Source organism: Leopardus geoffroyi, chromosome B1 (genome assembly GCF_018350155.1).
Source record: "Leopardus geoffroyi isolate Oge1 chromosome B1, O.geoffroyi_Oge1_pat1.0, whole genome shotgun sequence".
NCBI lineage: Eukaryota > Metazoa > Chordata > Mammalia > Carnivora > Felidae > Leopardus > Leopardus geoffroyi.
The window spans coordinates 134087914-134114266 of NC_059327.1; the positions used below are offsets into that span (position 1 = coordinate 134087914).

Here is a 26353-nt window from a genome sequence, read left to right on the forward strand (position 1 = left end):
TGAGATGCAGTTTGGTTCTGGACTTTTTGATTATTTCTTTCCTTCCACTGGTTTTAGTCCCCCAGCCCCCTGCTGGCACCTTTAGGTGCAAGGTTGTTATTTGAGATTTTTCTTGCTTCTTGAGGTAGACCTGTATTGCTATAAACTTCCCTCTTAGAACTGCTTTTGCTGCATCCCACAGGTGTTGGACCATTGTGTTTTCATTTTCATTTGTCACCATGTGCTTTTTTTAATTTCTTCTTTTAATTCCTAGTTCACTCATTCATTGTTGAGTAGTATGTTATTTAACCTCCATGTATTTGTGAGCTTCACATATTTTTCTTGTGGTTGACTTCTAGTTTTATAGCATTGTGGTCATAAAATATGCATGGCATGATTTCTATCTTGAATTTGTTGAGGCTGGCTTTGTGGGCTAATACATGATCTATTCTGGAGACTGTTCCATATGCACATGAAAAGAACATTGTATTCTGCTTTTTTTAGGATGAAATGTTCTGAATATATCTGTTAAACTGATCTGATCCAGTGTGTCATGCAAAGCCATTGTTTCCTTCTTGATGTTCTGTTTAGATGGTTGGTCCACTGATTTAAGTAGGGTGTTAAAGTCACCTACTATTATTGTATTATTATCAGTTGGTTCCTTTATGTTTGTTATTAACTGTTCCATGTATTTGTGTGCTCCTAATTTGGATTAATTTTACAATTATGATATCTTTTTGTTGGATTGTCCCCTTTATTATTATACATAGTGTCCTTCTTTGCTTCTTGTTATAGTCTTTGTTTTAAAGTATATTTTGTCCAATATATGTATTAGTACTCCAGCCTTATTTTGACATCCATGTGCATGATAGGTATTTCTTCATCCCCTCATTTCAATCTGCCGCTGTATTTATGTCTAAAATGAGTCTCTTATAGGCAGCATACAGATGGGTCTTGTTTTTTTTTTTTAATCCATTCTGTCACTCTATGTCTTTTGATTGTAACATTTACTCTGGCTACATTCAATGTAATTATTGATAGATATGTATTTATTGCCATCTTATTACTTGTTTGCGATTGTTTCCAAAGATTTTCTCTGATCCTTTATTGTCTTTCTCTCATGTTTAGTAGATTTTCTTTAGTGATATATTTGAATTTCTTTCTCTTTATTCTTTGCAGATTAGGGGGTTTTGATATATGGTTACCATTAGGTTTGTATATAACCTCTTTTGCACACAGCAGTCTATATTAAGTTGATGGCTGTTTAAGTTGCAATCCATTCCTTACTCCTCTCCTTCCAACATTTTTAGGTATATGTTCTTATATTTTACATCCTTTTATTTTGTGAGTTCCTTGACTGATTTTTCACAGAAATATTCATTTTTACTGCTTTTATGTTTCACACCTTATCCTGTCACTTCTGGTCTCTTGATTTAAAGAGTCCCCTTTACTAATTCTTCCAGGGCTGGCTTAGTGGTCATGAACTCCTTTAGTTTCTGTTTGTCTAGGAAACTCTGTAGCTCTACTTCTATTCTGAATGATAATCATATTGGATAGAGTATTCTTGGCTGCAGAGTTTTACTATTAAGCACTTTAATTTTGTTTTAAATATTTATTTATTTTTGAGACAGAGACAGAGCATGAATGGGGGAGGGTCAGAGAGAGAGGGAGACCCAGAATCCAAAGCAGACTCCAGGCTCTGAGCTGTCAGCACAGAGCCCAACGCGGGGCTCGAACTCACAAACTGTGAGATCATGACCTGAGCCAAAGTCAGAGGCTCAACCGACTGAGCCACCCAGAACTTTAAATATATTATGCAACTCCCTTCTGGCTCATAAAGTTCCTGCTGAAAAATCTCCTGCTGGCCTTCTGGGGTTTCCCTTTTAAGTTACTGTTTTCTTTAGTCTTGCTGCTTTTAGAATTTTTTATTACCATACTTTGACAATTTAATTACAATATGTCTTGGTGTGGGCCTGCTTTTGTTGATTTTGATGGGAATTCTCTGTGCCTTCTGGATCTGAACATCTGCTTCCTTCCCCAGATTAAAGAAGTTACAGCTATTATTTCTTCAAATAAATTTTCTGCCCTATTTTCTGTCTTTTCTTCATCTGGGACTCCTATAATAAGAATGGTATTACAGTTGATGGAATCACTGAGTTCCTTAAGTCTATTCTTGTTTTGTATAATTCTTTTTCCTCTCTTTTGTTCAGTTCCATTACTTTGCATTACTCTCTTCTAGGTCTCTAATTCATTCCTCTACTCTTCCAGCCTGCTGTTCATTCCATCAAGCATGTTTCTCATCTCATTTATTGAGCCCTTTATCTATACTATGTTATTCCTTATCTCTGTGTCAAGAAAGAGTGTCTTCCACTCTTTTCTCAATTCCAGTGAGTATCCTTATGATCCATTATTTTAAATTCTCTATCATGCATGTTACTTTTATGTTTTTCTTAGGTCTCTGGCCATTGCCTTGTCCTGTTCTTTCATTTGGGATATATTTTCTGTCTTCTCATTTTGTGTAAGTCTGTGCCTGTTTCTCTATGTTAGGAAAAGTCAGGTATGTCTCCTGTTCTTGAGGATAATGGCCTTATAAAGAAGAGGTCCTGGAGTGCCCTGCCATGTAAAGTCTCATGTTTCCCAAGGCCTGGCTCTTCTGGGAATATTTCCAATGTAGGCAGCATGTACTCTCATGTTTTGTCCTGGACACTTTGTCCTTCAGGCCAGTTGTCTGCAGAGGCTTTCTTTGACTGCTGTGGGCATGTTTGGTCTCTGGTCTGAATGTGGTACATTGTAACCAGATGTGCTCTTGTCTGTTTGTGAAATAAAACCTGTTGCCACCATGGCAGGAACTGAGGCTCTGCAAAACTCTCGTGTGGGGAAATGTGGTATTGGCTGGGGTTTGGGCCAGTGTTCTGGGAGAACGGGCCCACTGTGCTGGGACTAAGGCCAATGTGACTGGGAGCAGTGGTTCCACCGGAGCATAGGGTGGGGGTTGGCTCGGTGTGAACAAGTTAGATAGTGAATGTAGGCCCTGAGCTCTTCCTGCAGCTGGCCTTGTGCTTATGCCTAGTGCCAGGGGCACAAAATGGTGCCAGTCAGTTCCTTTTTTCTCAGAGGGGTCTCTCCCTAAATGCAGTCTCTCTGGGACACAGTCCAAAATGAGTAAATAACCTCCCCAATGTGTGCCTCAGGTGCTCTTCAGATCATTGTTTTCCATGCTATATATTTGTAGGCTGTTTGCCTACCTTCTCTCCAAGAGCAGCCCCAATATTGCTCAAGCTCTCTCAGAGCCAAGCCAGTGACGTTTAAAAGTCCAGGCTTTATACCCCACTGGTTGCAAGAACTCATGAAATTCAGGCTCTTTCCCTTTCCAAGCCAATTGCTATGAGGATTTGTTTTCCCTGTTTGCTCCCCTCTGTGCTGGACTGTTTCTCACTCTTCTCTGCAACTATGGCTCCCTCCCCAGTGCAGCAGCCAATCTGTCTCCCAAGTAATGTCTCCACACTTCCTACTTTCTTTGATGTGGCTTTTTCTCTACCTTTAGTTGTGGAGTTTGTTCTGCCAGTCTTCAGGGCAATTTCTGGGATATTTAGGATGATTTGATAGTTATCTAGTTGTATCCATGAGATGAGGTGAGCCTACAGTCCTCCTATTCTGCCCACCATCTTCTAATCTCCTTTTGTCATTTTAATATGCTTTTTAAAAACTTAAATTTCTGATTGTTCATTGCTACTATGTAAAGATACAATTCATTTTTGTATATTAATCTTGTGTCCTGTAACTTACTAAAGTCACTTATAGTTCTAATGCATTTCTTTTTTGGTAGATCTATCAGATTTTCTATGTAGATAACCATGTTGTTTTCAAATAAATATAGTTTTACCTCTTTCTAATCCAGATACCTTCCATTTCTTTTCTTGCTTTATTGCATTGGTTAGAACATTGAGCACAATGTTCAGTATAAGTACTGATAGCAGACACCCTTGACTTATTCATAATCTCGGGGGGGGGGAAATTCATTGTTTCACCATTAAGTATGATGTTAGTGATAGGTTTTTTGTAGATTCCCTTATCAAGTTGAAGTAGTTCTTTTCTATTTCCAGTTGGCAGAGAGATTTTTTTGTTTTGTTTTGTTTTTTGTTTTTTTTTAATCAGGAATGGATGTTAGATTTTATTAAATTTTTTTCCTGCAACTACTGAGATGAATATGTGGTTTTGCTTCTATAGTTTATAAATATGGTGAATTACACTGATTGATTTGTGAATAGTTAGCCAGTCTTGTATTTTTAGGATCTACTTGGTCATGATATATTAACATTTTTATATATTATTGGACTCAATTTGTTAAAATTTTGTTAAAAAGTTTTGCTTCTACATTCATGAGATATATTAGTCTACAGTTTTATTTCCTCTAATGGCTTTATCTGATTCTGATATTAATGTTGACCTCACAGAATTAGTTGAAAAGTATTTGATCCTCGTCAATTTTCTTCAAGTGTTTGATATCAAATTATTATTATTTCTTTTATAACTTCTTAGAATTCTCTAGTGGAGCAATGTGGACCTGGGGTTTTCTTTGTGGAACATTTAAAAATATACATCCATTCATCTTCATAGATATAGGGCAATCCAGGTTATCTACTTTTCTTGAATGGGCTTTGGTTGTTTTTGTCTTTTAAGGTGTCCATTTTGTTTTTTTAATTAAATACAGAAAATGTATTTTATTCATCTCTGTCTCTCCAATACCAAACACAATAGTTTGATGAGTGAATTTTGTTAAATGAAAGTATGGAAAAATTGACTTCTATGCTCAAAAGTAATCTTCGTAAAAATTCATCTGTGTTGATTTTTGTGAGTACACAAAGGCCATCCTCATTATAAACAATTCAATACAAAAAAATTTAATTAGGAAGTAAAAATCCAAAGTTCCCCAATTTTTTGTTTTTCAATGTCTAAAGGTAATATATATTTAGAAGAATTTTTTTTACTTTAAAAAACAGGATCGTCGGGAGGGAAGATGGCGGCTTAGGAGGACGCTGGGCTCACTGCGCGTCCTGCTGATCACTTAGATTCCACCTACACCTGCCTAAATAACCCAGAAAACCGCCAGAGGATTAGCAGAACGGAGTCGCCGGAGCCAAGCGCAGACGAGAGGCCCACGGAAGAGGGTAGGAAGGGCGGCGAGGCGGTGCATGCTCCACGGACTGGAGGGAGGGAGCCGGGGCGGAGGGGCGGCTCGCTGGCCAAGCAGAGCCCCGGAGTTTGGCTGGCAAAAGCGGATGGACCTGACGGACTGTGTTCCGACAGCAAGCGCGACTTAGCGTCTGGGAGGTCATAAGTTAACAGCTCTGCTTGGAAAGCGGGAAGGCTGGAGGACAAAGGGAGGGAGAGCTGCTGAGCCCCCGGACGACAGAGCTCAGTTTGGTGGGGAACAAAGGCGCTCGCCAGCGCCATCTCCCCCGCCCATCCCCCAGCCAAATTCCAAAGAGAACCAGTTCCTGCCAGGGAACTTCCTCGCTCCGCGCAAACACCCAACTCTGTGCTTCTGCGGAGCCAAACCTCCGGCAGCGGATCTGACTCCCTCCCGCTGCCACAGGGCCCCTCCTAAAGTGGATCACCTAAGGAGAAGCGAGCTAAGCCTGCCCCTCCTGCCCCTGTGCACCTTGCCTACCCACCCCAGCTAATACGCCAGATCCCCAGCATCACAAGCCTGGCAGTGTGCAAGTAGCCCAGACGGGCCACGCCACCCCACAGTGAATCCCGCCCCTAGGAGAGGGGAAGAGAAGACACACACCAGTCTGACTGTGGCCCCAGCGGTGGGCTGGGGGCAGACATCAGGTCAGACTGCGGCCCCGCCCACCAACTCCAGTTATACACCACAGCAAATGGGAAGTGCCCTGCAGGTCCTGACCACGCCAGGGACTATCCAAAATGACCAAGCGGAAGAATTCCCCTCAGAAGAATCTCCAGGAAATAACAACAGCTAATGAGCTGATCAAAAAGGATTTAAATAATATAACAGAAAGTGAATTTAGAATAATAGTCATAAAATTAATCGCCGGGCTTGAAAACAGTATAGAGGACAGCAGAGGATCTCTTGCTACAGAGATCAAGGGACTAAGGAACAGTCAGGAGGAGTTAAAAAACGCTTTAAATGAAATGCAAAACAAAATGGAAACCACCACGGCTCGGATAGAAGAGGCAGAGGAGAGAATAGGTGAACTAGAAGATAAAGTTATGGAAAAAGAGGAAGCTGAGAAAAAGAGAGATAAAAAAATCCAGGAGTATGAGGGGAAAATTAGAGAACTAAGTGATACACTAAAAAGAAATAATATACGCATAATTGGTATCCCAGAGGAGGAAGAGAGAGGGAAAGGTGCTGAAGGGGTACTTGAAGAAATAATAGCTGAGAACTTCCCTGAACTGGGGAAAGAAAAAGGCATTGAAATCCAAGAGGTACAGAGAACTCCCTTCAGACGGAACTTGAATCGATCTTCTGCACGACATATCATAGTGAAACTGGCAAAATACAAGGATAAAGAGAAAATTCTGAAAGCAGCAAGGGGTAAACGTGCCGTCACATATAAAGGGAGACCTATAAGACTCGTGACTGATCTCTCTTTTGAAACTTGGCAGGCCAGAAAGAATTGGCACGAGATTTTCAGTGTGCTAGACAGAAAAAATATGCAGCCGAGAATCCTTTATCCAGCAAGTCTGTCATTTAGAATAGAAGGAGAGATAAAGGTCTTCCCAAACAAACAAAAACTGAAGGAATTTGTCACCACTAAACCAGCCCTACAAGAGATCCTAAGGGGGACCCTGTGAGACAAAGTACCAGAGACATCACTACAAGCATAAAACATACAGACATCACAATGACTCTAAACCCGTATCTTTCTATAATAACACTGAATGTAAATGGATTAAATGCGCCAACCAAAAGACATAGGGTATCAGAATGGATAAAAAAAACAAGACCCATCTATTTGCTGTCTACAAGAGACTCATTTTAGACCTGAGGACACCTTTAGATTGAGAGTGAGGGGATGGAGAACTATTTATCATGCTACTGGAAGCCAAAAGAAAGCTGGAGTAGCCATACTTATATCAGACAAACTAGACTTTAAATTAAAGGCTGTAACAAGAGATGAAGAAGGACATTATATAATAGTTACAGGGTCTATTCATCAGGAAGAGCTAACAATTATAAATGTCTATGCGCCGAATACCGGAGCCCCCAAATATATAAAACAACTACTCATAAACATAAGCAACCTTATTGATAAGAATGTGGTAATTGCAGGGGACTTTAACACCCCACTTACAGAAATGGATAGATCATCTAGACACACGATCAATAAAGAAACAAGGGCCCTGAATGAGACATTGGATCAGATGGACTTGACAGATATATTTAGAACTCTGCATCCCAAAGCAACAGAATATACTTTCTTCTCGAGTGCACATGGAACATTCTCCAAGATAGATCATATACTGGGTCACAAAACAGCCCTTCATAAGTTTACCAGAATTGAAATTATACCATGCATACTTTCAGACCACAATGCTATGAAGCTTGAAATCAACCACAGGAAAAAGTCTGGAAAACCTCCAAAAGCATGGAGGTTAAAGAACACCCTACTAACGAATGAGTGGGTCAACCAGGCAATTAGAGAAGAAATTTAAAAATATATGGAAACAAACGAAAATGAAAATACAACAATCCAAACGCTTTGGGACGCAGCGAAGGCAGTCCTGAGAGGAAAATACATTGCAATCCGGGCCTATCTCAAGAAACAAGAAAAATCCCAAATACAAAATCTAACAGCACACCTAAAGGAAATAGAAGCAGAACAGCAAAGATACCCCAAACCCAGCAGAAGAAGAGAAATAATAAAGATCAGAGCAGAAATAAACAATATAGAGTCTAAAAAAACTGTAGAGCAGATCAACGAAACCAAGAGTTGGTTTTTTGAAAAAATAAACAAAATTGACAAACCTCTAGCCAGGCTTCTCAAAAAGAAAAGGGAGATGACCCAAATAGATAAAATCATGAATGAAAATGGAATTATGACAACCAATCCCTCAGAGATACAAACAATTATCAGGGAATACTATGAAAAATTATATGCCAACAAATTGGACAACCTGGAAGAAATGGACAAATTCCTGAACACCCACACTCTTCCAAAACTCAATCAGAAGGAAATAGAAAGCTTGAACAGACCCATAACCAGTGAAGAAATTGAATCGGTTATCAAAAATCTCCCAACAAATAAGAGTCCAGGACCAGATGGCTTCCCAGGGGAGTTCTACCAGACGTTTAAAGCAGAGATAATACCTATCCTTCTCAAGCTATTCCAAGAAATAGAAACGGAAGGAAAACTTCCAGACTCATTCTATGAAGCCAGTATTACTTTGATTCCTAAACCAGACAGAGACCCAGTAAAAAAGGTGAACTACCACCGGCCAATATCCCTGATGAATATGGATGCAAAATTCTCAATAAGATACTAGCAAATCGAATTCAACGGCATATAAAAAGAATTATTCACCATGATCAAGTGGGATTCATTCCTGGGATGCAGGGCTGGTTCAACATTCGCAAATCAATCAACGTGATACATCACATTAACAAAAAAAAAGAGAAGAACCATATGATCCTGTCAATCGATGCAGAAAAGGCCTTTGACAAAATCCAGCACCCTTTCTTAATAAAAACGCTTGAGAAAGTCGGGATAGAAGGAACTTACTTAAAGATCATAAAAGCCATTTATGAAAAGCCCACAGCTAACATCATCCTCAACGGGGAAAAACTGAGAGCTTTTTCCCCGAGATCAGGAACACGACAGGGATGCCCACTCTCACCGCTGTTGTTTAACATAGTGTTGGAAGTTCTAGCATCAGCAATCAGACAACAAAAGGAAATCAAAGGCATCAAAATTGGCAAAGATGAAGTCAAGCTTTCACTTTTTGCAGATGACATGATATTATACATGGAAAATCCGATAGACTCCACCAAAAGTCTGCTAGAATTGATACATGAATTCAGCAAAGTTGCAGGATACAAAATCAATGTACAGAAATCAGTTGCATTCTTATACACTAACAATGAAGCAACAGAAAGACAAATAAAGAAACTGATCCCATTCACAACTGCACCAAGAAGCATAAAATACCTAGGAATAAATCTAACCAAAGATGTAAAGGATCTGTATGCTGAAAACTATAGAAAGCTTATGAAGGAAATTGAAGAAGATTTAAAGAAATGGAAAGACATTCCCTGCTCATGGATTGGAAAAATAAATATTGTCAAAATGTCAATACTACCCAAAGCTATCTACACATTCAATGCAATCCCAATCAGAATTGCACCAGCATTCTTCTCGAAGCTAGAACAAGCAATCCTAAAATTCATATGGAACCACAAAAGGCCCCGAATAGCCAAAGGAATTTTGAAGAAGAAGACCAAAGCAGGAGGCATCACAATCCCAGACTTTAGCCTCTACTACAAAGCTGTCATCATCAAGACAGCATGGTATTGGCACAAAAACAGACACATAGACCAATGGAATAGAATAGAAACCCCAGAACTAGACCCACAAACGTATGGCCAACTCATCTTTGACAAAGCAGGAAAGAACATCCAATGGAAAAAAGACAGCCTCTTTAACAAATGGTGCTGGGAGAACTGGACAGCAACATGCAAAAGGTTGAAACTAGACCACTTTCTCACACCATTCACAAAAATAAAGTCAAAATGGATAAAGGACCTGAATGTGAGACAGGAAACCATCAAAACCTTAGAGGAGAAAGCAGGAAAAGACCTCTCTGACCTCAGCCGTAGCAATCTCTTACTCGACACATCCCCAAAGGCAAGGGAATTAAAAGCAAAAGTGAATTACTGGGACCTTATGAAGATAAAAAGCTTCTGCACAGCAAAGGAAACAACCAACAAAACTAAAAGGCAACCAACGGAATGGGAAAAGATATTTGCAAATGACATATCGGACAAAGGGCTAGTATCCAAAATCTATAAAGAGCTCACCAAACTCCACACCCGAAAAACAAATAACCCAGTGAAGAAATGGGCAGAAAACATGAATAGACACTTCTCTAAAGAAGACATCCGGATGGCCAACAGGCACATGAAAAGATGTTCAGCGTCGCTCCTTATCAGGGAAATACAAATCAAAACCACACTCAGGTATCACCTCACGCCAGTCAGAGTGGCCAAAATGAACAAATCAGGAGACTATAGATGCTGGAGAGGATGTGGAGAAACGGGAACCCTCTTGCACTGTTGGTGGGAATGCAAATTGGTGCAGCCGCTCTGGAAAGCAGTGTGGAGGTTCCTCAGAAAATTAAAAATAGACCTACCCTATGACCCAGCAATAGCACTGCTAGGAATTTATCCAAGGGATACAGGAGTACTGATGCATAGGGGCACTTGTACACCAATGTTCATAGCGGCACTCTCAACAATAGCCAAATTATGGAAAGAGCCTAAATGTCCATCAACTGATGAATGGATAAAGAAATTGTGGTTTATATACACAATGGAATACTACGTGGCAATGAGAAAAAATGAAATATGGCCTTTTGTAGCAACGTGGACGGAACTGGAGAGTGTGATGCTAAGTGAAATAAGCCATACAGAGAAAGACAGATACCAAATGGTTTCACTCTTATGTGGATCCTGAGAAACTTAACAGGAACCCATGGGGGAGGGGGAGGAAAAAAGAAAAAAAAAAAAAAAAAAAGAGGTTAGAGTGGGAGAGAGCCAAAGCATAAGAGACTGTTAAAAACTGAGAACAATCTGAGGGTTGATGGGGGGTGGGAGGGATGAGAGGGTGGGTGATGGGTATTGAGGAGGGCACCTTTTGGGATGAGCACTGGGTGTTGTATGGAAACCAACTTGACAATAAATTTCATATATTAAAAAAAAAAAAAAAAAAAAGGTCTGAGGCAGGAGATGGGGAGAAATCACCTATTAGTTCCTAGTACACAAATTTGTGAAAGATTCCCATTAAAACCATCAACCAACATCAGGATTACAATGTGAATTGTCGTGGTAACAATGAAAAAAAAAATAATAAAAATAAATAAATAAATAAATAAATAAATAAAAACAGGATCACATTATGGAGCCAAGTTTTGAACCTGTTCCCTTCTTCCCCTTTAAACATATATCTAGCTCTCATTTAGTACACATCCAGATTCTCTCTCCTTCTTAAAGGATACATAGTAATCTCTCATTTGGCAGTACCATAATATAATCATACTCCTACTGATGGACATTTAGATTATTTTTAATTTTGTGATATAACATACAGTGATATAATGATATCTTTGCATTTTGCATTCTTGTGCGAGTATTTTAAAGTTAATGTTGTATGAAAGCAATATGTATACACAAATTAATAAATCAAATATCTTTAGAAGGCTGATTAGTAGTCATTTGCTTCATTTTCATTGCCCTTCCTATACCCTCCAAAGAATTGTTCAACCTCTCTGAAAATGATTAATAGTTCTTTTTCCCTGAAAGACATCTTAATGGAGGCTTCTTTTCTCCTGCTGTTTAAATTAGACATGTTCTAGGATTTTTGAACAGCTATCAGCCCAGGATTTACCTTCACTTCTCGGCTGTGCATATATCATGCACCTTCAACCCAGGGTCTTCCATTTTTGTTTATTTGTTTGTTCCTTTGTTTTGTAATAGCTTCTTTAAAAAATGGTGTATAGAAGGTACATTTTTTGAGACACTGTATGTTTGCAAATGTCTTTATTTGATACTTACATTTGATTGATGATTTGGCTTGGAAAGAATGCTTCCTCAGTAATTTGAAGACATCACTCCATTGTGATATGGCATTCAATGTTGCTATGGATCTATCCAATACCATTGTAATTTTTTTCTTTTCAAATTGTTATTTAATTTCTAGTTAGTTAGCATACAGTGCATTATTGGTTTGAATAATCATTTACACACAACACCCAGTGCTCATTAAAAGTACCCTCCTTAATACCCACTACCCATCCAACCCTTCTCCCACTCATCTCCCTCCATCAACACTCAGTTTGTTCTCCAACATAACTGTCTCTTATGGTTTGTTTCCCTCTCTCTTTTTTCCTCCCTTCCCATATGTTCTTCTGTTTTGTTTCTTAAATTCCACCCATTAATGAAATCATTGGTGTTTGTCTTTCTCTGACTTATTTACCTCAGTGTAATACACACTAGCTCCATCCACTTCTTACAAATGGCTAGATTTCATTCTTTCTGATGACTAATATTTCATTGTACATATATACATCTTTTTTATCTATAAGGTGTGCATTTCAATTCCAGCACTGAATTTCAATTTCCATTTCAATTTTTTCAATACCTTTGGTCATAACTTTCCCTTATTATTCTTTTAAAATGTGTAGAATCTGAAGTGATGTCACTTTTGTCATCTAATATTATTTCTCTAAACATCCTGTTGATATGTTCATAGGAAAGTTATCAATTTTAAAACTTTACTGTCATGTATACATGAATTAATTTTATGGCTTTAAATAGGTACTGCTCACAATGACTTATTTTAAAATAGTTATATTATTTCTGCTTTGCCAATATTCTTACAAGTCATTTAAACTGGGCCTTATTTCATTATCTCTAAAAATGATTAGGTGAAATGGGTTAAGATCTTTCCAGCTCAAAGAGTTTGATTCCATAAATTAAAAAACATATGTATGTGTGGTTCTAAGTTTATATGTTTCTGGTATGTTATTTTTCATTTTTAGTAGCAAGAAAATTTCCCTGAAAGTATTTATTCATGAAAGCAATTCCACAGAACAACAAAAAATAACAAACCTAATATTTCACTTAATTTTGATAATAAAATAATAGGCAATTCTCTCATAAGACTTTTTAAAAAAGGTATTCCAAAACTCTAATTTTTAAACACTTTTCAATAAGAACAGAGAAGTTTATTTGATATTTGTCCCAGATATCTGTTGTTATGTATTTTCACTCATGCATATAATAAGCAAGTGTTTACATGAAATAGAGCCAAAGGAGTCTATATGCCCTGCTCTCTGCAACCTTATTCAGATTTGTTTCCCAAAAAGAATATGAAATATAACATAGTCTTCTTAATTTTCTAAGGATACTTGCTGGTAACTCTTTGAATGTTTTTATTTAGACATTGAATGTTTGTTTTTTAGCACTTTATCAAAATGTTTTATTTTATTATCTTTGTAACTAATTTACTAATTTCACTAATTATTACTTAATAAATAGGGAACCAGGAATGACTACATATAAAGGGATTTATATCTTTGATTCATAAAGGAAGATTGTCTCTTTTCCTCTGATTAGTCATGAAGCAGCAACTTTAGCAACAACCAATCATCTACCCTAATACTTTGAAATCCCTTAGATTCAAAACATCTGTTTTCTTCAAAGAGCAACAGTTCCATAACTAAGAATAAAAAATCACAGTCTTGGGGAACTAATAAAATTGTAAACTAAATTTTCCAAGGCAGCAATAATTTCAGTTCTAAAGATTATCTAGAATGCACATGAGAATGGAATTGTTTTTTCATTATCTAGGACCACTGAGTCTTGCATGAGTTCATCCATGATGTAAAAGCTAAAATCTTAAATGTATATCTATTTTCTGGCATTAGCTATGCCTCCCAATCAATTTATAAAGTGGACTGAGAAGCACACAAGTAGAAAGTCATAGTATGGAAGGACCCTTAATGAAATTCTTCCAGAACTTTCATTTCACTGGCCACATTTAATTTCCTAATTAAAAAACAGCAAAAAAAGTATAAAATCTAGCTGTCTACTATTTATAAGTGATACCTAAATTGCAATACAGACAGTCTGAAAATAAAGAAGGAAAAAAGATATACTAGGTAAATGGTGAGGAAAAGGAAGAAGATGTAGCAATATTAAGAGCAGACCAGATAGAATTTCAGTCAATAAGTAGTAAAAAGGGGAAAAAAAGCCTTATTTTATATTGATAAAATATTCAGTCCATTTAAATTAGTCATTAGCCATTATATGTACCATACAAAATAACATGAAAACACATGTTGGCAGTAGTAAGAAGATAGGCATAGACATTACTATAATGGGAGATTTTAACTATCTCTATGAATTTGACAGATTAAGTATAAAAAGTAATTATGGGAGTGGCGCCTGGGTAGCTCAGTCGGTTAAGTGTCCGACTTCGGCTCAGGTCTCACAGTTTGTGGGTTCAAGCCCCACGTTGGGCTCTGTGCTGACAGCTCAGAGCCTGGAGCCTGCTTCAGATTCTGTGTGTGTGTCTCTCTCTCTCTGCCCATCCCCTGCTCATGCTCTGTCTCTCTGTCTCTCAAAAATAAATAAATGTAAAAAAAAAATTTTTTTTTAAGTAATTATGGGAGTGCCTGGGTGTCTGAGTCAGTTAAGTGGCCGACTCTTGACTTTGGCTCAGGTCATGATCTCACGGTTTGTGAGTCTGAGCCCTGTGTCAGGCTCTGCGCTGACAGCATGGAGTCTGCTTAAGATTCTGTCTCCTTCTCTCTCTGCCCCTCCCGGGCTTGCGTGTGAGCACACTCTGCCTCTCTCAAAATAAATAAAAATAAACTCAAACAGAAAAAAGTTAACTATGGTTACAGAAAAAATTTAAAAGCATGAATATTAACCAACTGAATTTGTATCCTAGAAATAGAAAATATATATTCTTTTCAAATTCCCACAGAATATTTTTGCAAAATAGACCATATACAAGGCCACAAAAAAAATCTCAAAAAATTTTAAGAAATAGTCAACATAGATTGCACATTTTAATAATAAAGTTTTACATTTTTCCTTCTCTGAAGAGAAACTCATTTACATATGGTGTCTTTCAATAAGGTCATGCTTAGATATCATTATTCTTGAATAACAGCCACAAACATTTTGTTTTAAAAAAGTCTAAAAGACTTAAATTGCTAAGAGGCTCAAAAAGATAAAGAAACAACATTTTCTTGATTTGTGTTCAATAATCCCCCAGCAGAAATGTTTATTTCCAGCCTTGTATTCATAAGAATGCAAACTTGCACTTACATACTGAAAATGACATAGGAGCAATATACAAGTTCAAGAAGAAAAAATGCCAAAAGAGCCAAAACTAAGGTTTACGTAATAGACACAGAAAGATAAAACCGAGAAAATACATTTTAGAAAAACAAACTTCTTAAAGACCATTGTATTTTACTTGCTTCCACCCTCCACCATTCTTAGTTTTTTTTTTAAAAAAATTTTTTTTTCCAACGTTTATTCATTTTTGGGACAGAGAGAGACAGAGCATGAACGGGGGAGGGGCAGAGAGAGAGGGAGACACAGAATCGGAAACAGGCTCCAGGCTCTGAGCCATCAGCCCAGAGCCTGACGCGGGGCTCGAACTCACGGACCGCGAGATCGTGACCTGGCTGAAGTCGGACGCTTAACCGACTGCGCCACCCAGGCGCCCCTAGTTTTATATTCATAAGGGTGTCTAATAGAAAACCAAGACCAACACCATTCATTCACAAAATAAGCAAACTAATAATTATTTTATTTCAATTTGTTATAACAGGTGATGAACTTGTGCCAAAAAGACATTGTGCTATCAAAACGAGGAATGAAAAACTACAGAGATTTCAGACAAACTAAATCAAATAAGCATAAATTTCCTCCAAATAAGTACAAATTTCCCAGTTGGCAAATATAATAGTTGGCAATTCCCAGACTGCCAAAGAAGCCAAAAGCAATTTCTCTCTATTACTGATGTTACCCTGTGAATTGAACTGAAGGCCCTATGGTAACCAGCCCCCACTGAACAGTGTTTAAAATATAACTGCCTCACAATTAATTTTATAACACATCCAGTAAGTCTCTTCTCTGTAATGTGCCAATATGTTATGCAATGATTGTATCTTAATTACAAGTACTTTATATTCAGACATTAAAACCTTTATTAACATTTCAAAATTTGAAAGAAGAAAACTCCTTAAGCATTCACAGTGTGGAAGATGCTTTATATTGCATGAATCATGGACAGGGCAGTGATCCTGACATTACTATAATAAAAAAAGGTATTATCTCTCCTTCCTTTGAACATCTGTAGTACTTATCATCCCAATCACTCATTTGGCACAGTTTTGAAGTAGTAAACTCTTCACATGCATCTGTCTTATCTGAATGAATCCTTAAGGGCAATAGTCTCATCCTCTGTTTATTGGGATCTTCCACGCAAGTAAGAGGATCTACCTCACAAGCAAGAACTGTTTCTTAAATATTAAATTGACTTTTGTTAATTAACTAAGGAATGTCACCAACATACCCTTCCTTCAACAGCATCTATGGAGCATGGTTACCCCTCTATATTCCAGAGTGTCTATACTTCCAAATTTTCCCCAAAATTAGAATGAAGCAAACAAAACAACAAGGTCTACTTAACATAGCTAGATTTTAGGTAAGCGGCATTAGAGAAAATGAATAAATTTTCTTTAGATTAATCCTAACTCTAATCAAAGATCTTCAAACATCTAGGTTCTAGCAGAATTAGGTGGGCCGTAACACTATTTTATTTTATTAAAAAAAAAATTTTTTTTTTTAACGTTTATTTATTTTTGAGACAGAGAGAGACAGAGCATGAACAGGGGAGGGGCAGAGAGAGGGAGACACAGAATCCGAAACAGGCTCCAAGCTGTCAGCACAGAGCCCAACGCAGGGCTCGAACTCACGAACTGTGAGATCATGACCTGAGCTGAAGTCGGACGCTTAACCGACCGAGCCACCCAGGTGCCCCCACCGTAACACTATTTTAAATCCCTGTCCCAGGGTTAGAAAATAATAGCAACAATAACAAAGCTTTACCATCTGTCCCCAAAATTCTTTCTTTCTTCTCTAGACCTTCCTACACTCAATCAGCGGTTACCCCTACACCTTCCAAAAGGTTCCCATGGCTCATGTCTTTAGCAATTCCACTGTATAATGACTCAAATTTTAACACACGTTTTAGAATATTCTTAAGGACTTGTTAAACACAAATCGCTGGGCTCTACCCCTAGAGTTTCTTATTCAGTAGGTCTAGTGTGGGTCTGCATTATTTGCATTTCTAACCAGCTTCAGGTGATGCCGATGCTCCTCATCCAGAGACCATACTTTGATAACTACTATACACTCAAATCTGCCTCCATTTCTCTAATGTTTACTGTGCCTGATTATATCATGCAAATCAATTTTAAAGTTTAACTCTTCTTTTAGATGAAGCTTGGTATCTTTACTATTCTAAATAGGAGTTGGCCATGTGGAGTGAATGGATGGCAAACACCATTTTCAAAGTCTTCACGTGGAGACTTTCAGTATAGTATTAAATGTGTTTGGACAAAGAGTGACTCCCTAACTTTTCTAGCTCCAAAATGCTACACAGTCATTTGGACCAGGTGACTGTCTCTATAGGGAAGCACCAAACTAGTTAGTTATTCGGTCCACATTAACCCAATTTAGAGTTACAGGGATGCACATATTATCCCCTTTGCCAGGAACCTTTTCCCCCTCCTTCTCATATGGTTAACTTGTTTTCTTTCAGATCTTAGCTCGGAGATGACTTATTCAGGGAACCTTCCTTTTCTTCCCCATGACCAGGTCAAACCTATTACGGATTTTCATAGAGTCACTGAATCCCCTCCTTTGTAGCCATTGTTATGGTTGCATTTTTCACATTTGTTTATATAAGTATTTTACTAATAGTTATTTTCTACACTGGATTACAAGCTCCAGACAGGGAATGTTTTTGGTTTTGATCACCATTATACTTTCAGCACCTAGCACAGTATCAGGGACATAGAAGATGTTCTCAGATATTGAAGCTCAGATATCTGAGCTTTTTTTAGCCCAAAGAAAGATAAGGGGAAGTATTCCTTCTCTACTTAGCCCTTTTCAGCTACCTGATTAAAAAAAACAAACAGAAAAACAAACAAACAAAAACCCCAGAAAAACAAAAAAAACTTACCTTTTCTGAATAATTCTTGGAGACTTTCAGCACTTTGATTTAATACAGCCCATATTTCTTCCTCCTGCAGAGGTCCACCCCGAACCTCCAGGGCCTCAGCTAGTGACACGTGCATATTACCTAAGAAACAAAGGAAACAGAAGGGGTACATATCAGCAACTTGCACTGCATTTGTAGTGGTGAAAGTTCTACATCAGTGATGCGAGACTGAGGTTCCTATCTACCTAATTTCTCAATATGGCCTTTAATCTAAACATAATCCTACAGCTTAAACTCATGGAGGATAAAAGAATTAGAGGGAAAAAAATCTCAAAATAACTACTTGCCCTAGACCAACAGGATCAGCTTCAGAGCCTGAACTGGAAAATAGGTGGTGACTATTTCATGGCAGAAGAGAGAGACTTGAAGGTACCAGGAGGCACCAAAGTGTGGATGATTAAATCAGAGCAGAACTGAAGGCCTTTCAGATTATACTTCCAGGCTTCATCCTATCCATCCCAGGTAAAAAAGAGTAGAGAAGAGCTCCTACAGCCATGGTGCATGAAGCTGAAATAAGATGGAACACATTTCTTCTACTCACTAATTGATTTCTACATCTTCAATATATACAGTATAACTATAAAATTTTTCACTGATGGACTTAACTACTTCCAGACCCAACTTTGCTGCCAACTTACCATTTGCCCCTGGAAAGACCATTTCACCTCTAACCTCAGTTTTCTATCCGTGACATGGGAATAATAATAATAGTAACAACATTGCCATTTTGGGGTGGCTATGGCAGGGAAAAGGGTTATTCCTGTAAACATGCTTTGTAATCTAACTCTGTAGAGGCTGAATTAATAAAAAATCAGGAGGCTGACTCTGTGGTGACATTTTTGTAGGGACAATCTTTTTCAATGGCGTTAAATTAAGTGGGTGATAATATTAATAAATTTTAAGGTTTTCTACGGTGTTCAATAATTCTATTTTCGTTATGAAGGCAGGGGGTGGGGGGAGTCGATATCATCTATATAAAGTGTCCTACATTGACATTCCTTGAAAAGAAAATTATTCCTTACAATGATCACTAAGATTTCTATCCAAACTAACCAATTTGAGCATAATGTGTATCTACTGGTAGGTAGAAGCAGATGGGTTTAGCAAAGAAGCTAGAGGGAGTGAAAAATGTTAAATGCTTATTTTCTGTAATTATAACCATTAAATTTTAAAATTAACCAACAAAAAACAGCTGTTTTAGAGAAAAGCTGATTTTGTTTACTCAACTAACAAGAATAGCTAATATTTTCTTTTAAATTACATTTATGATACTTTAACCCAGACTGAAAAAAAAGCAACTCCAGCTACAAATGAGGTCAGCCTTGTCCTGTTACTTTTCTTTTCAAATATTTACTATAGCATTTTATGCTTAGAGTCTACCTTGAGGGGTGTGTACTTAAGTGCAACAATGTGGTAGTTAAAAGGGAAGACAGAAGATACTGCTTAGAAAAAGCCAAAGTCATTTTTATTTAGCTTGTATAGAAGTGATTATTTATTCAAACACCTCTTCCCCCAAAAAACTCTCAGTTTCATATTCACTTTATTAAACGGCAGCATATTTATTTTTTAAAAAATAATAAGCTTCATTCCTTTCTAAGAGATAGGAGTTATTATCTTCTACGTAAAATACTGTATTGAATTGGAAGTTTCAACAGATGCGTCAAGATACTATTAGGAATCAGATACCCGACAGGATTTGTGAGTAAGTCTACCCTGCAGCAAATTTCCAAAGTAATCTGTCTGAGAACTGGTTAGATAGCTCAAAAGCCTACACATAAGGTATAAAGAGTACAGAGAACATTACATATGAGGAGTTTCTTTGAAGATAGTTGTACTGATTTTCATGTCTCCCTCAAAGTAGAAGGGATGCAGGAAGGTGCCTTTGTTTAACATCTAGCCAGCAAAAGAGGCCTCAATGGAAGCCCCAGGAGCGCTTCCCCGGTGTTAGGGAGTTCACCAAAAGGAGGACACCATAGACTGGTGCCTGATACTTCAGGAATCTACAGGTTTTGGCTGTCACTCTGAGACAGCAGCCAGAGAGGAGAGAGCATACAAGACTCAGAGTGAGGAAGCATGCTGTAATTGGGGTGGGGTATAAACAGCTTGGAGCTAACAAAATTCTACCCAGATGAAAATGTTATGAAATTTAGGTTGTGGCAATGGTTGCACAACTCTGTACCTATACTAAAAACTTTTTAAATTTTAAAAGGGTAAATTTTATGGTATGTCAATTATATCTCAGTAAAGCTGTCTAAAAAAAGTAATCCTACTTAGAGTACCTCCTGTGGTTCCCAGAGTACCATCAGGAGGGGAAAGGTGGGAGAGGGGTAGGAGGGATGAACAGGAAGCATGAGGGGGTAGGAAGACAGAAGAAGGAAGCAGAAGAAGAATTAGGTACTGGCTAGTAGAAGGGATCATATTTTGAAGTGTCACAGAAAGTACAGCTCTAGTGAAGGTCTCTGAAGAACACACTAAAGTACATATAAGAGAAACAGTTAGCCTTAAGCACATATCAAGTTCAAAATGAGTTACAAGTCAGGCAAAAAAATTATTTGCCTCTCTATCTTTCTTCCTTCCCCCAGTTTAAATCCTAATTGGGTCAGATAAAGCAACTTGCAAGTGGGTGAGGAGATAAGTAACAAAAGGAGAAGCTAAGCACATTGCCTCCTGCCTATAGCTAATCATAGCTATGGGAAGGAATAGCTTTGAATGAAGACTGAAGTGTTGATTAATATACTGACCAGGCATTTTTAATGGAATTGACCTTGTATTTACAACTTGAGTGACTGTAGTTCTTAAGTGACTGTAAGGAGAGAATTATGGACCTGAATTTCTACATAGAGGCAAGAGAAGAACTTCCCTCATGAAAGGAAGGAAGGAAGGAAGGAGACAAAATAAGTTGCTTATGATTACACCTTATGCATTCCATTGTAAAGCAAACGATCTGTATCATATACAAAGTTCTAAAACTTAAGATATAGGTTTATACTTAGTTTTAAAGAAATTGGTTTTTAAAACATAATTATTTTCTTCAATAATGGCCAAACTATGGAGAGAGCCCTAAAGTCCATTGACTAATGAAATGAAAAAGAAGATGTGGTGTTTATATATATATATAACATGGTGGTGTTTATATATATATAATATGGAATAGTACTCAGCCATCAAAAAGAATGAAATCTTGCCATTTGCAATGATGTGGATGGAGCTAGTATGTATTAGGCTAAGCAAAATAAGTCAATCAGAGAAAGACAAATACCATATAATTTCACTCATATGTGGAACTTAAGAAACAAAACAGATGAACATATGGGAAAGGCGGGGCTAGAAGAGAGAGAAACACACCACAAGAGACTCTTAATGATAGAGAACAAACTACAGGTTGATGGAGGAAGGTGGTGGGAGATGGGCTAAATGGGTGATGGGCACTAAGGAAGGCATATGCTGTGATGAGCACTGGGTATTGTATGTAAGTGATGAATCACTGAATTCTACTCCTGGAACCAATATTGTACTGTATGTTAACTAACTAGAATTTAAATTTAAAAAAAAGAAAGAAAATCACCATAATAAATATATAATTACTTCCTAGAAGAAAATGAAAAAGTAAAAGTAACTTCTGAACACAACAGAATTTTTCAGTGCTTGATTTGTCTTACAAAGATTACTGATTATACTTCTGTTGTTTGACTCAATCAGGCTGAATTATATATTAGTCTCCTGTTAATTTTTATTAGAAAGTATTTGTCTATTCAGTGAAGTAGGATCTCTATGCATCTCTAGCTGGAACTCGTTAGAACTTCAAAACACAGAAGGAACACTATTTTTGAAAGCAATATTATATAGCTAACAAAATAGATTTGATATTTTTAATTTACAGCTTGCTAGAAAAAAAGCTTAAGACTTTTTAAAACTGCCTCGCCCCTCAAATGATCCAATCTCAAAACTTAATGTATTGCTAAAACAGCTTTCTAAAAATCAAACAACACTATAATTTAAAATTATCTACCATCACCATGTTTGACAATTGCCATCATTATCCTTATCAGTTTTCTCTATTTTTATTCACCTTTATTATGGCTTTCCATATCACTATCTCTGAAAGAAGACAAAGGAGGGGCACCTGGGTGGCTCAGTCGGTTAAGCAACTGACTTCGGCTCAGGTCATGATCTCACAGTTTGCGGGTTTGAGCCCCGCATCAGGCTCTGTGCTGATAGCGTGGAGCCTGGAGCCTGCTTCGGATTCTGTGTCTCCTTCTCTCTCTGCCCCTCCCCCACTTGTGCTCTGTCTCTGTCTCTCTCTCAAAAATAAAATAAAAAATGTAAAAAAAAATTTTTGAAAGAAGACAAGGGAATGAAAGAAATGCAGAAGTAGAAGAAGAATGCAAATAAAAAATAAATAAAAAGTGGAAAAGTGGAGGAAAAAAAGCTTGAAGTCAACCAATAGATGACGGAAACAATTTGTCATGAAAATTCTTAAAAGTGTATTAACTTCAGTTGTTTCCTTTAGACACAGTACTAGACAACTTGGGGTATAGATGTATGACTGGCATTATTTTACCATCAAAGAGGCTCTGTTTTACAATTAACATAACTGTATTATTTACTTGTTTCCTTGAATGTGGTAGGCTACATGATAATGAAGGTTAAGGGAAGATTTTCAAGTAAGAAAAATTAATTATATTACATAACCAGAATCTTTGTGTTTTTGGTTAACACAAATATTAGGTCATGACCTTAAAACTGTGCCCAGTCAGAAAAGCCACAGAAGGATTCTAACAGATGTCATCTTAATCCTGAGGGATTTGTGGCACTCAAAAATAGGAAGCATAGAAAAGTGTTTCCAAAAAGATTGAAATAGTAAACAGATTAACTGAATCCAATCAAGTCATGTAACAATCCGTCTGGGGTTAGACTAATGAATTAGGTTTGTTTAAATTGATTCTAAGGAAATAGGGCTATAAGATTACCCTATTTTAAGAAGAAAACAACTATAAAATAGAGCTCTGTGTGTGCCACTACAGAGCTCTTTGTGTGGGCAAAGATCTACTCACCATCCTAGCTAAGGACTTTGTTGGCCATTAAGACACAATAATGAGAGGCACCTGTGTGGCTTAGTCAGTTAAGCATCTAACTCTTGATTTCAGCTAAGGTCATGATCTCACAGTTCATGGGATCGAGCCCTGTGACGAGCTCTGTGCTGACAGTGCAGAGCCTGCTTGGGATTCTCTCTGTCTCTCCCTCTCTCTGCCCTTCCCCTGCTCACTCAAGCTCTCCCTCAAAATAAATACATAAACATAAAAAAAAGAAAAGAAATCATAATGAGTTGAGAAGGCAACCTCCAAAATTATAAGTATCTTTTGATCCAAAAGATTCACAATGAAGTTTATAAAAAGTTTAAGAGATGCAAGCCCATATAATAGTATTTTTTAAAATGAAAGAATCTGTATATATTTGGTATTTTAGGTGTTTCTAATATTTAGGAGAAATAGGTCAGTTAGAATAATAGATCTGGTCTTTGATATCAATTTAAATAATGTAATTGAGAAAATGAGTTCAGACTTGTATTTTAAAATGTATCAAATACCACTGGAACATATAAAAGAAATTAATCTTAGCATACTTGTAAGTTTTTATTCATCAGATTTATTTAAATGATCAGGAAGATGATTTTTTTGTCAGACAACTGAAATACTTAAAATTTTTTTATTTAATATTTATTTAATATTTAAAAATATGAATGAAACTTAAAATATTTAAAAAAAAGTTTAATTAACAAAGTTTTAAAATTATATACCCAATTAAGTAACTCCTTGAAAGTGACTTAAATTTTTCTACAATAAAGTAATTAAATTGACCTTAGAAGCTTAAGAACTAGGTTTTAGAATTTCTAATTTAATACAAATTTAAAAATAATTTTAATAATCTTTTTTGCATACAATAATACCCCAGAGGCCATTTTTTCAAAGTTAGGGAAAAAAAATCAATTAACTCAGAAAATCATCCTGGGTTACATAAAGTTTTCTTAAATACAATATCAAATGTTTGATCCTTAGAAGAAAAAAAATGATAAATTAGAATCTATCAAAATTGAAACCTCTGCTTCTTGAAAAGAACTGCTAAAAGAATGGGGGGGAAAAGACACAAATTAAAGGGAAATATTTGCAGATCACATAGCTGATAAAAGATTTTTATTCAGAATATATAAAGCATTGTCAAAAGTCAATAATGGGAAACAATCCCACTTAAAAAAAATAGGCAAGATATTTGAATACACACTTTGTCAAAGAAAATATCCGGATGGCAAATAAGCATATGAAAAGATACTCAACATCATTAGTCATTAGGAAAATGAAAATTAGAACAATGAGACATTGTTACATAGTTATCAGAATGGCTAAAATGAAAAAGACTGTCCATACTAAGTATTGACAAAGATGACAAGGAACTAGAACAATGGCTAGTGAGAATGTAGAATGGTACCCTTTGGAAAAATATTTGGTGAAAGTTTCTTAAAAAATTAAATTTAAGTCAACCATATGGTCTAGTCATTCCACTCCAAGGTATTTACCCAATAGAAATTAAACCACATATGTATATGAAGTCTTATATGCAAATCTTCATTGCAGCTTTATTTGTAAAAGCCAAAACCTGGAAACAAGCAAATGTCTATCAACAAGTAAATGGATAAACAAATTTAGTGTATTTCCACAATGGATTATTAATCAGCAATAAAGAGGAATGAACAGAACATGAATCTCGAAATAATCATGTTGCATAAAGGAAGCTAGACAAAAAAAGTATATAATTTATGATTACACATGTAAAAAATTATAGAAAATGCAAACGAATTTATAGTTAGAGAAAATAGTTCAGTTGCCTGAGGATGGCATTGCTCTTTGGAGAAGCATGTGGTAGTGATTATTAAGGGACATGAGAAAATGTCTGGAGATGATGGATATGTTCATTACCTTTACTGTGATGATGAGTTTTACAGATGCATCTGTATTTCATAACTTACCAAATAGTGTCCTTTATATGTATAGTTTTTTATACATATGTCAATTATGCCTCAACAATGCTGTTTACAAGAGAAAAAACAAACTAAACGTGACAAAAGTGAGACAGCACTGCCTTTCTTTGTCCCATGAAGCTGTCTGAATGTTTTTTTATTGTCAGAAAAAAACAAGCCCCAACTTCAGGTAACACATGCTTTGATAAAACAAAAAACAGAAGAGATGTGTTTTCTAAAAGGAAACGTCTCCTATTTAAAAAAAAAAAAAAAAGCTGTAAGGCTAACGAAACCAAATTCTATGGCTAAAGTCTAAGATCTTCCCTCCTCAAACAGCCAAAGCGTATCTAAGATGCCACTTAGATGTTATTGAAATTAGAATTTGTGAACTGATAACACAATTGTTTTAAAAATCCATTACTCAAGATAGCAATCCGTTGTTTTTCTCTTAACTTCTAATTTCCTAAGCATTTAAATCCAAAATGATAATTACAATAGTTAGAGGACATGTTAAATCATGTGAAAGTATTTCTTTTATCTATTAATCTAGAATGGTCAACACCAAGACCCATACATATGAAGTGGAAACAATAAAAGCACTATTATAACTCTAGAAGACTAAAAGCTAATTAAAAAAATACATTCCTATTTCTTTCTATTAGGGTGTAGGTATAGATAGATCAGGTAGTAGAGAAAAAGCATTATTGCCTAATATAGTTAGGAAAGACTGAGGAAGAATCGGGATTTTAAGGAGAAAAAGATAAAACTCAGTGAAATTTTAATTGGATGTTGCCTCAAGATAGAAAACAGCATGTGTCTAAACATTTTTATTGAAGTTGGAGTAGTGCTTAATATTTGTCAACTTTTCCATTACATTTTTCCAGTGAGAGAAGAGAAACTAAAACAAACACAAGTCTAAATTGCCTTTCTGGGCCTCTGGTTCATGTCAACCACTTATCTAAATAGAAATCATATATGCCTGTTCCCTGCTTTCAGAGGACAGCTTCAAAAAACAAGAAGAAAAACTGTGGAATTCTTCACTCTCTATATGTCATTTAAACTTAGGAGAGAAGTAAAATGGAAGGAAAAATCCCTAATTTCAACGTTACATTTCTTCTCACCAACTGAGAGTTACCAACAGAAAGTAATGTAGTGGTAGAATTTCAGTTTTGAGTAGTGCCTTTCTATATCACCCCTCCTCCCCACCTACTGACTCTTGATAAGATCATTGCTTTAGAGTATTTGCTAGTCTTCTTCAAGAAATGTCGACTTAAAGCGTATCAGAATGGTCAGCCATTAAAGGAAA

The 26353-nt window shown here is 36.6% G+C and overlaps 1 protein-coding gene across 13 annotated transcripts in view; it reads right to left on the reverse strand.

Moving 5' to 3' along the window:
• The window catches only part of PTPN13 (protein tyrosine phosphatase non-receptor type 13), a 233895-nt gene that overhangs the window by 159836 nt on the left and 47706 nt on the right, over window positions 1-26353 (reverse strand). For all 13 annotated transcript variants that reach the window (XM_045473442.1, XM_045473439.1, XM_045473437.1 and 10 more), the window contains exon 2: window positions 17997-18116. In XM_045473442.1, coding sequence (XP_045329398.1) covers window positions 17997-18111 — 115 coding nt within the window. In that variant the 5' untranslated portion in view covers window positions 18112-18116. The remainder of the gene's footprint in view (window positions 1-17996; window positions 18117-26353) is intronic.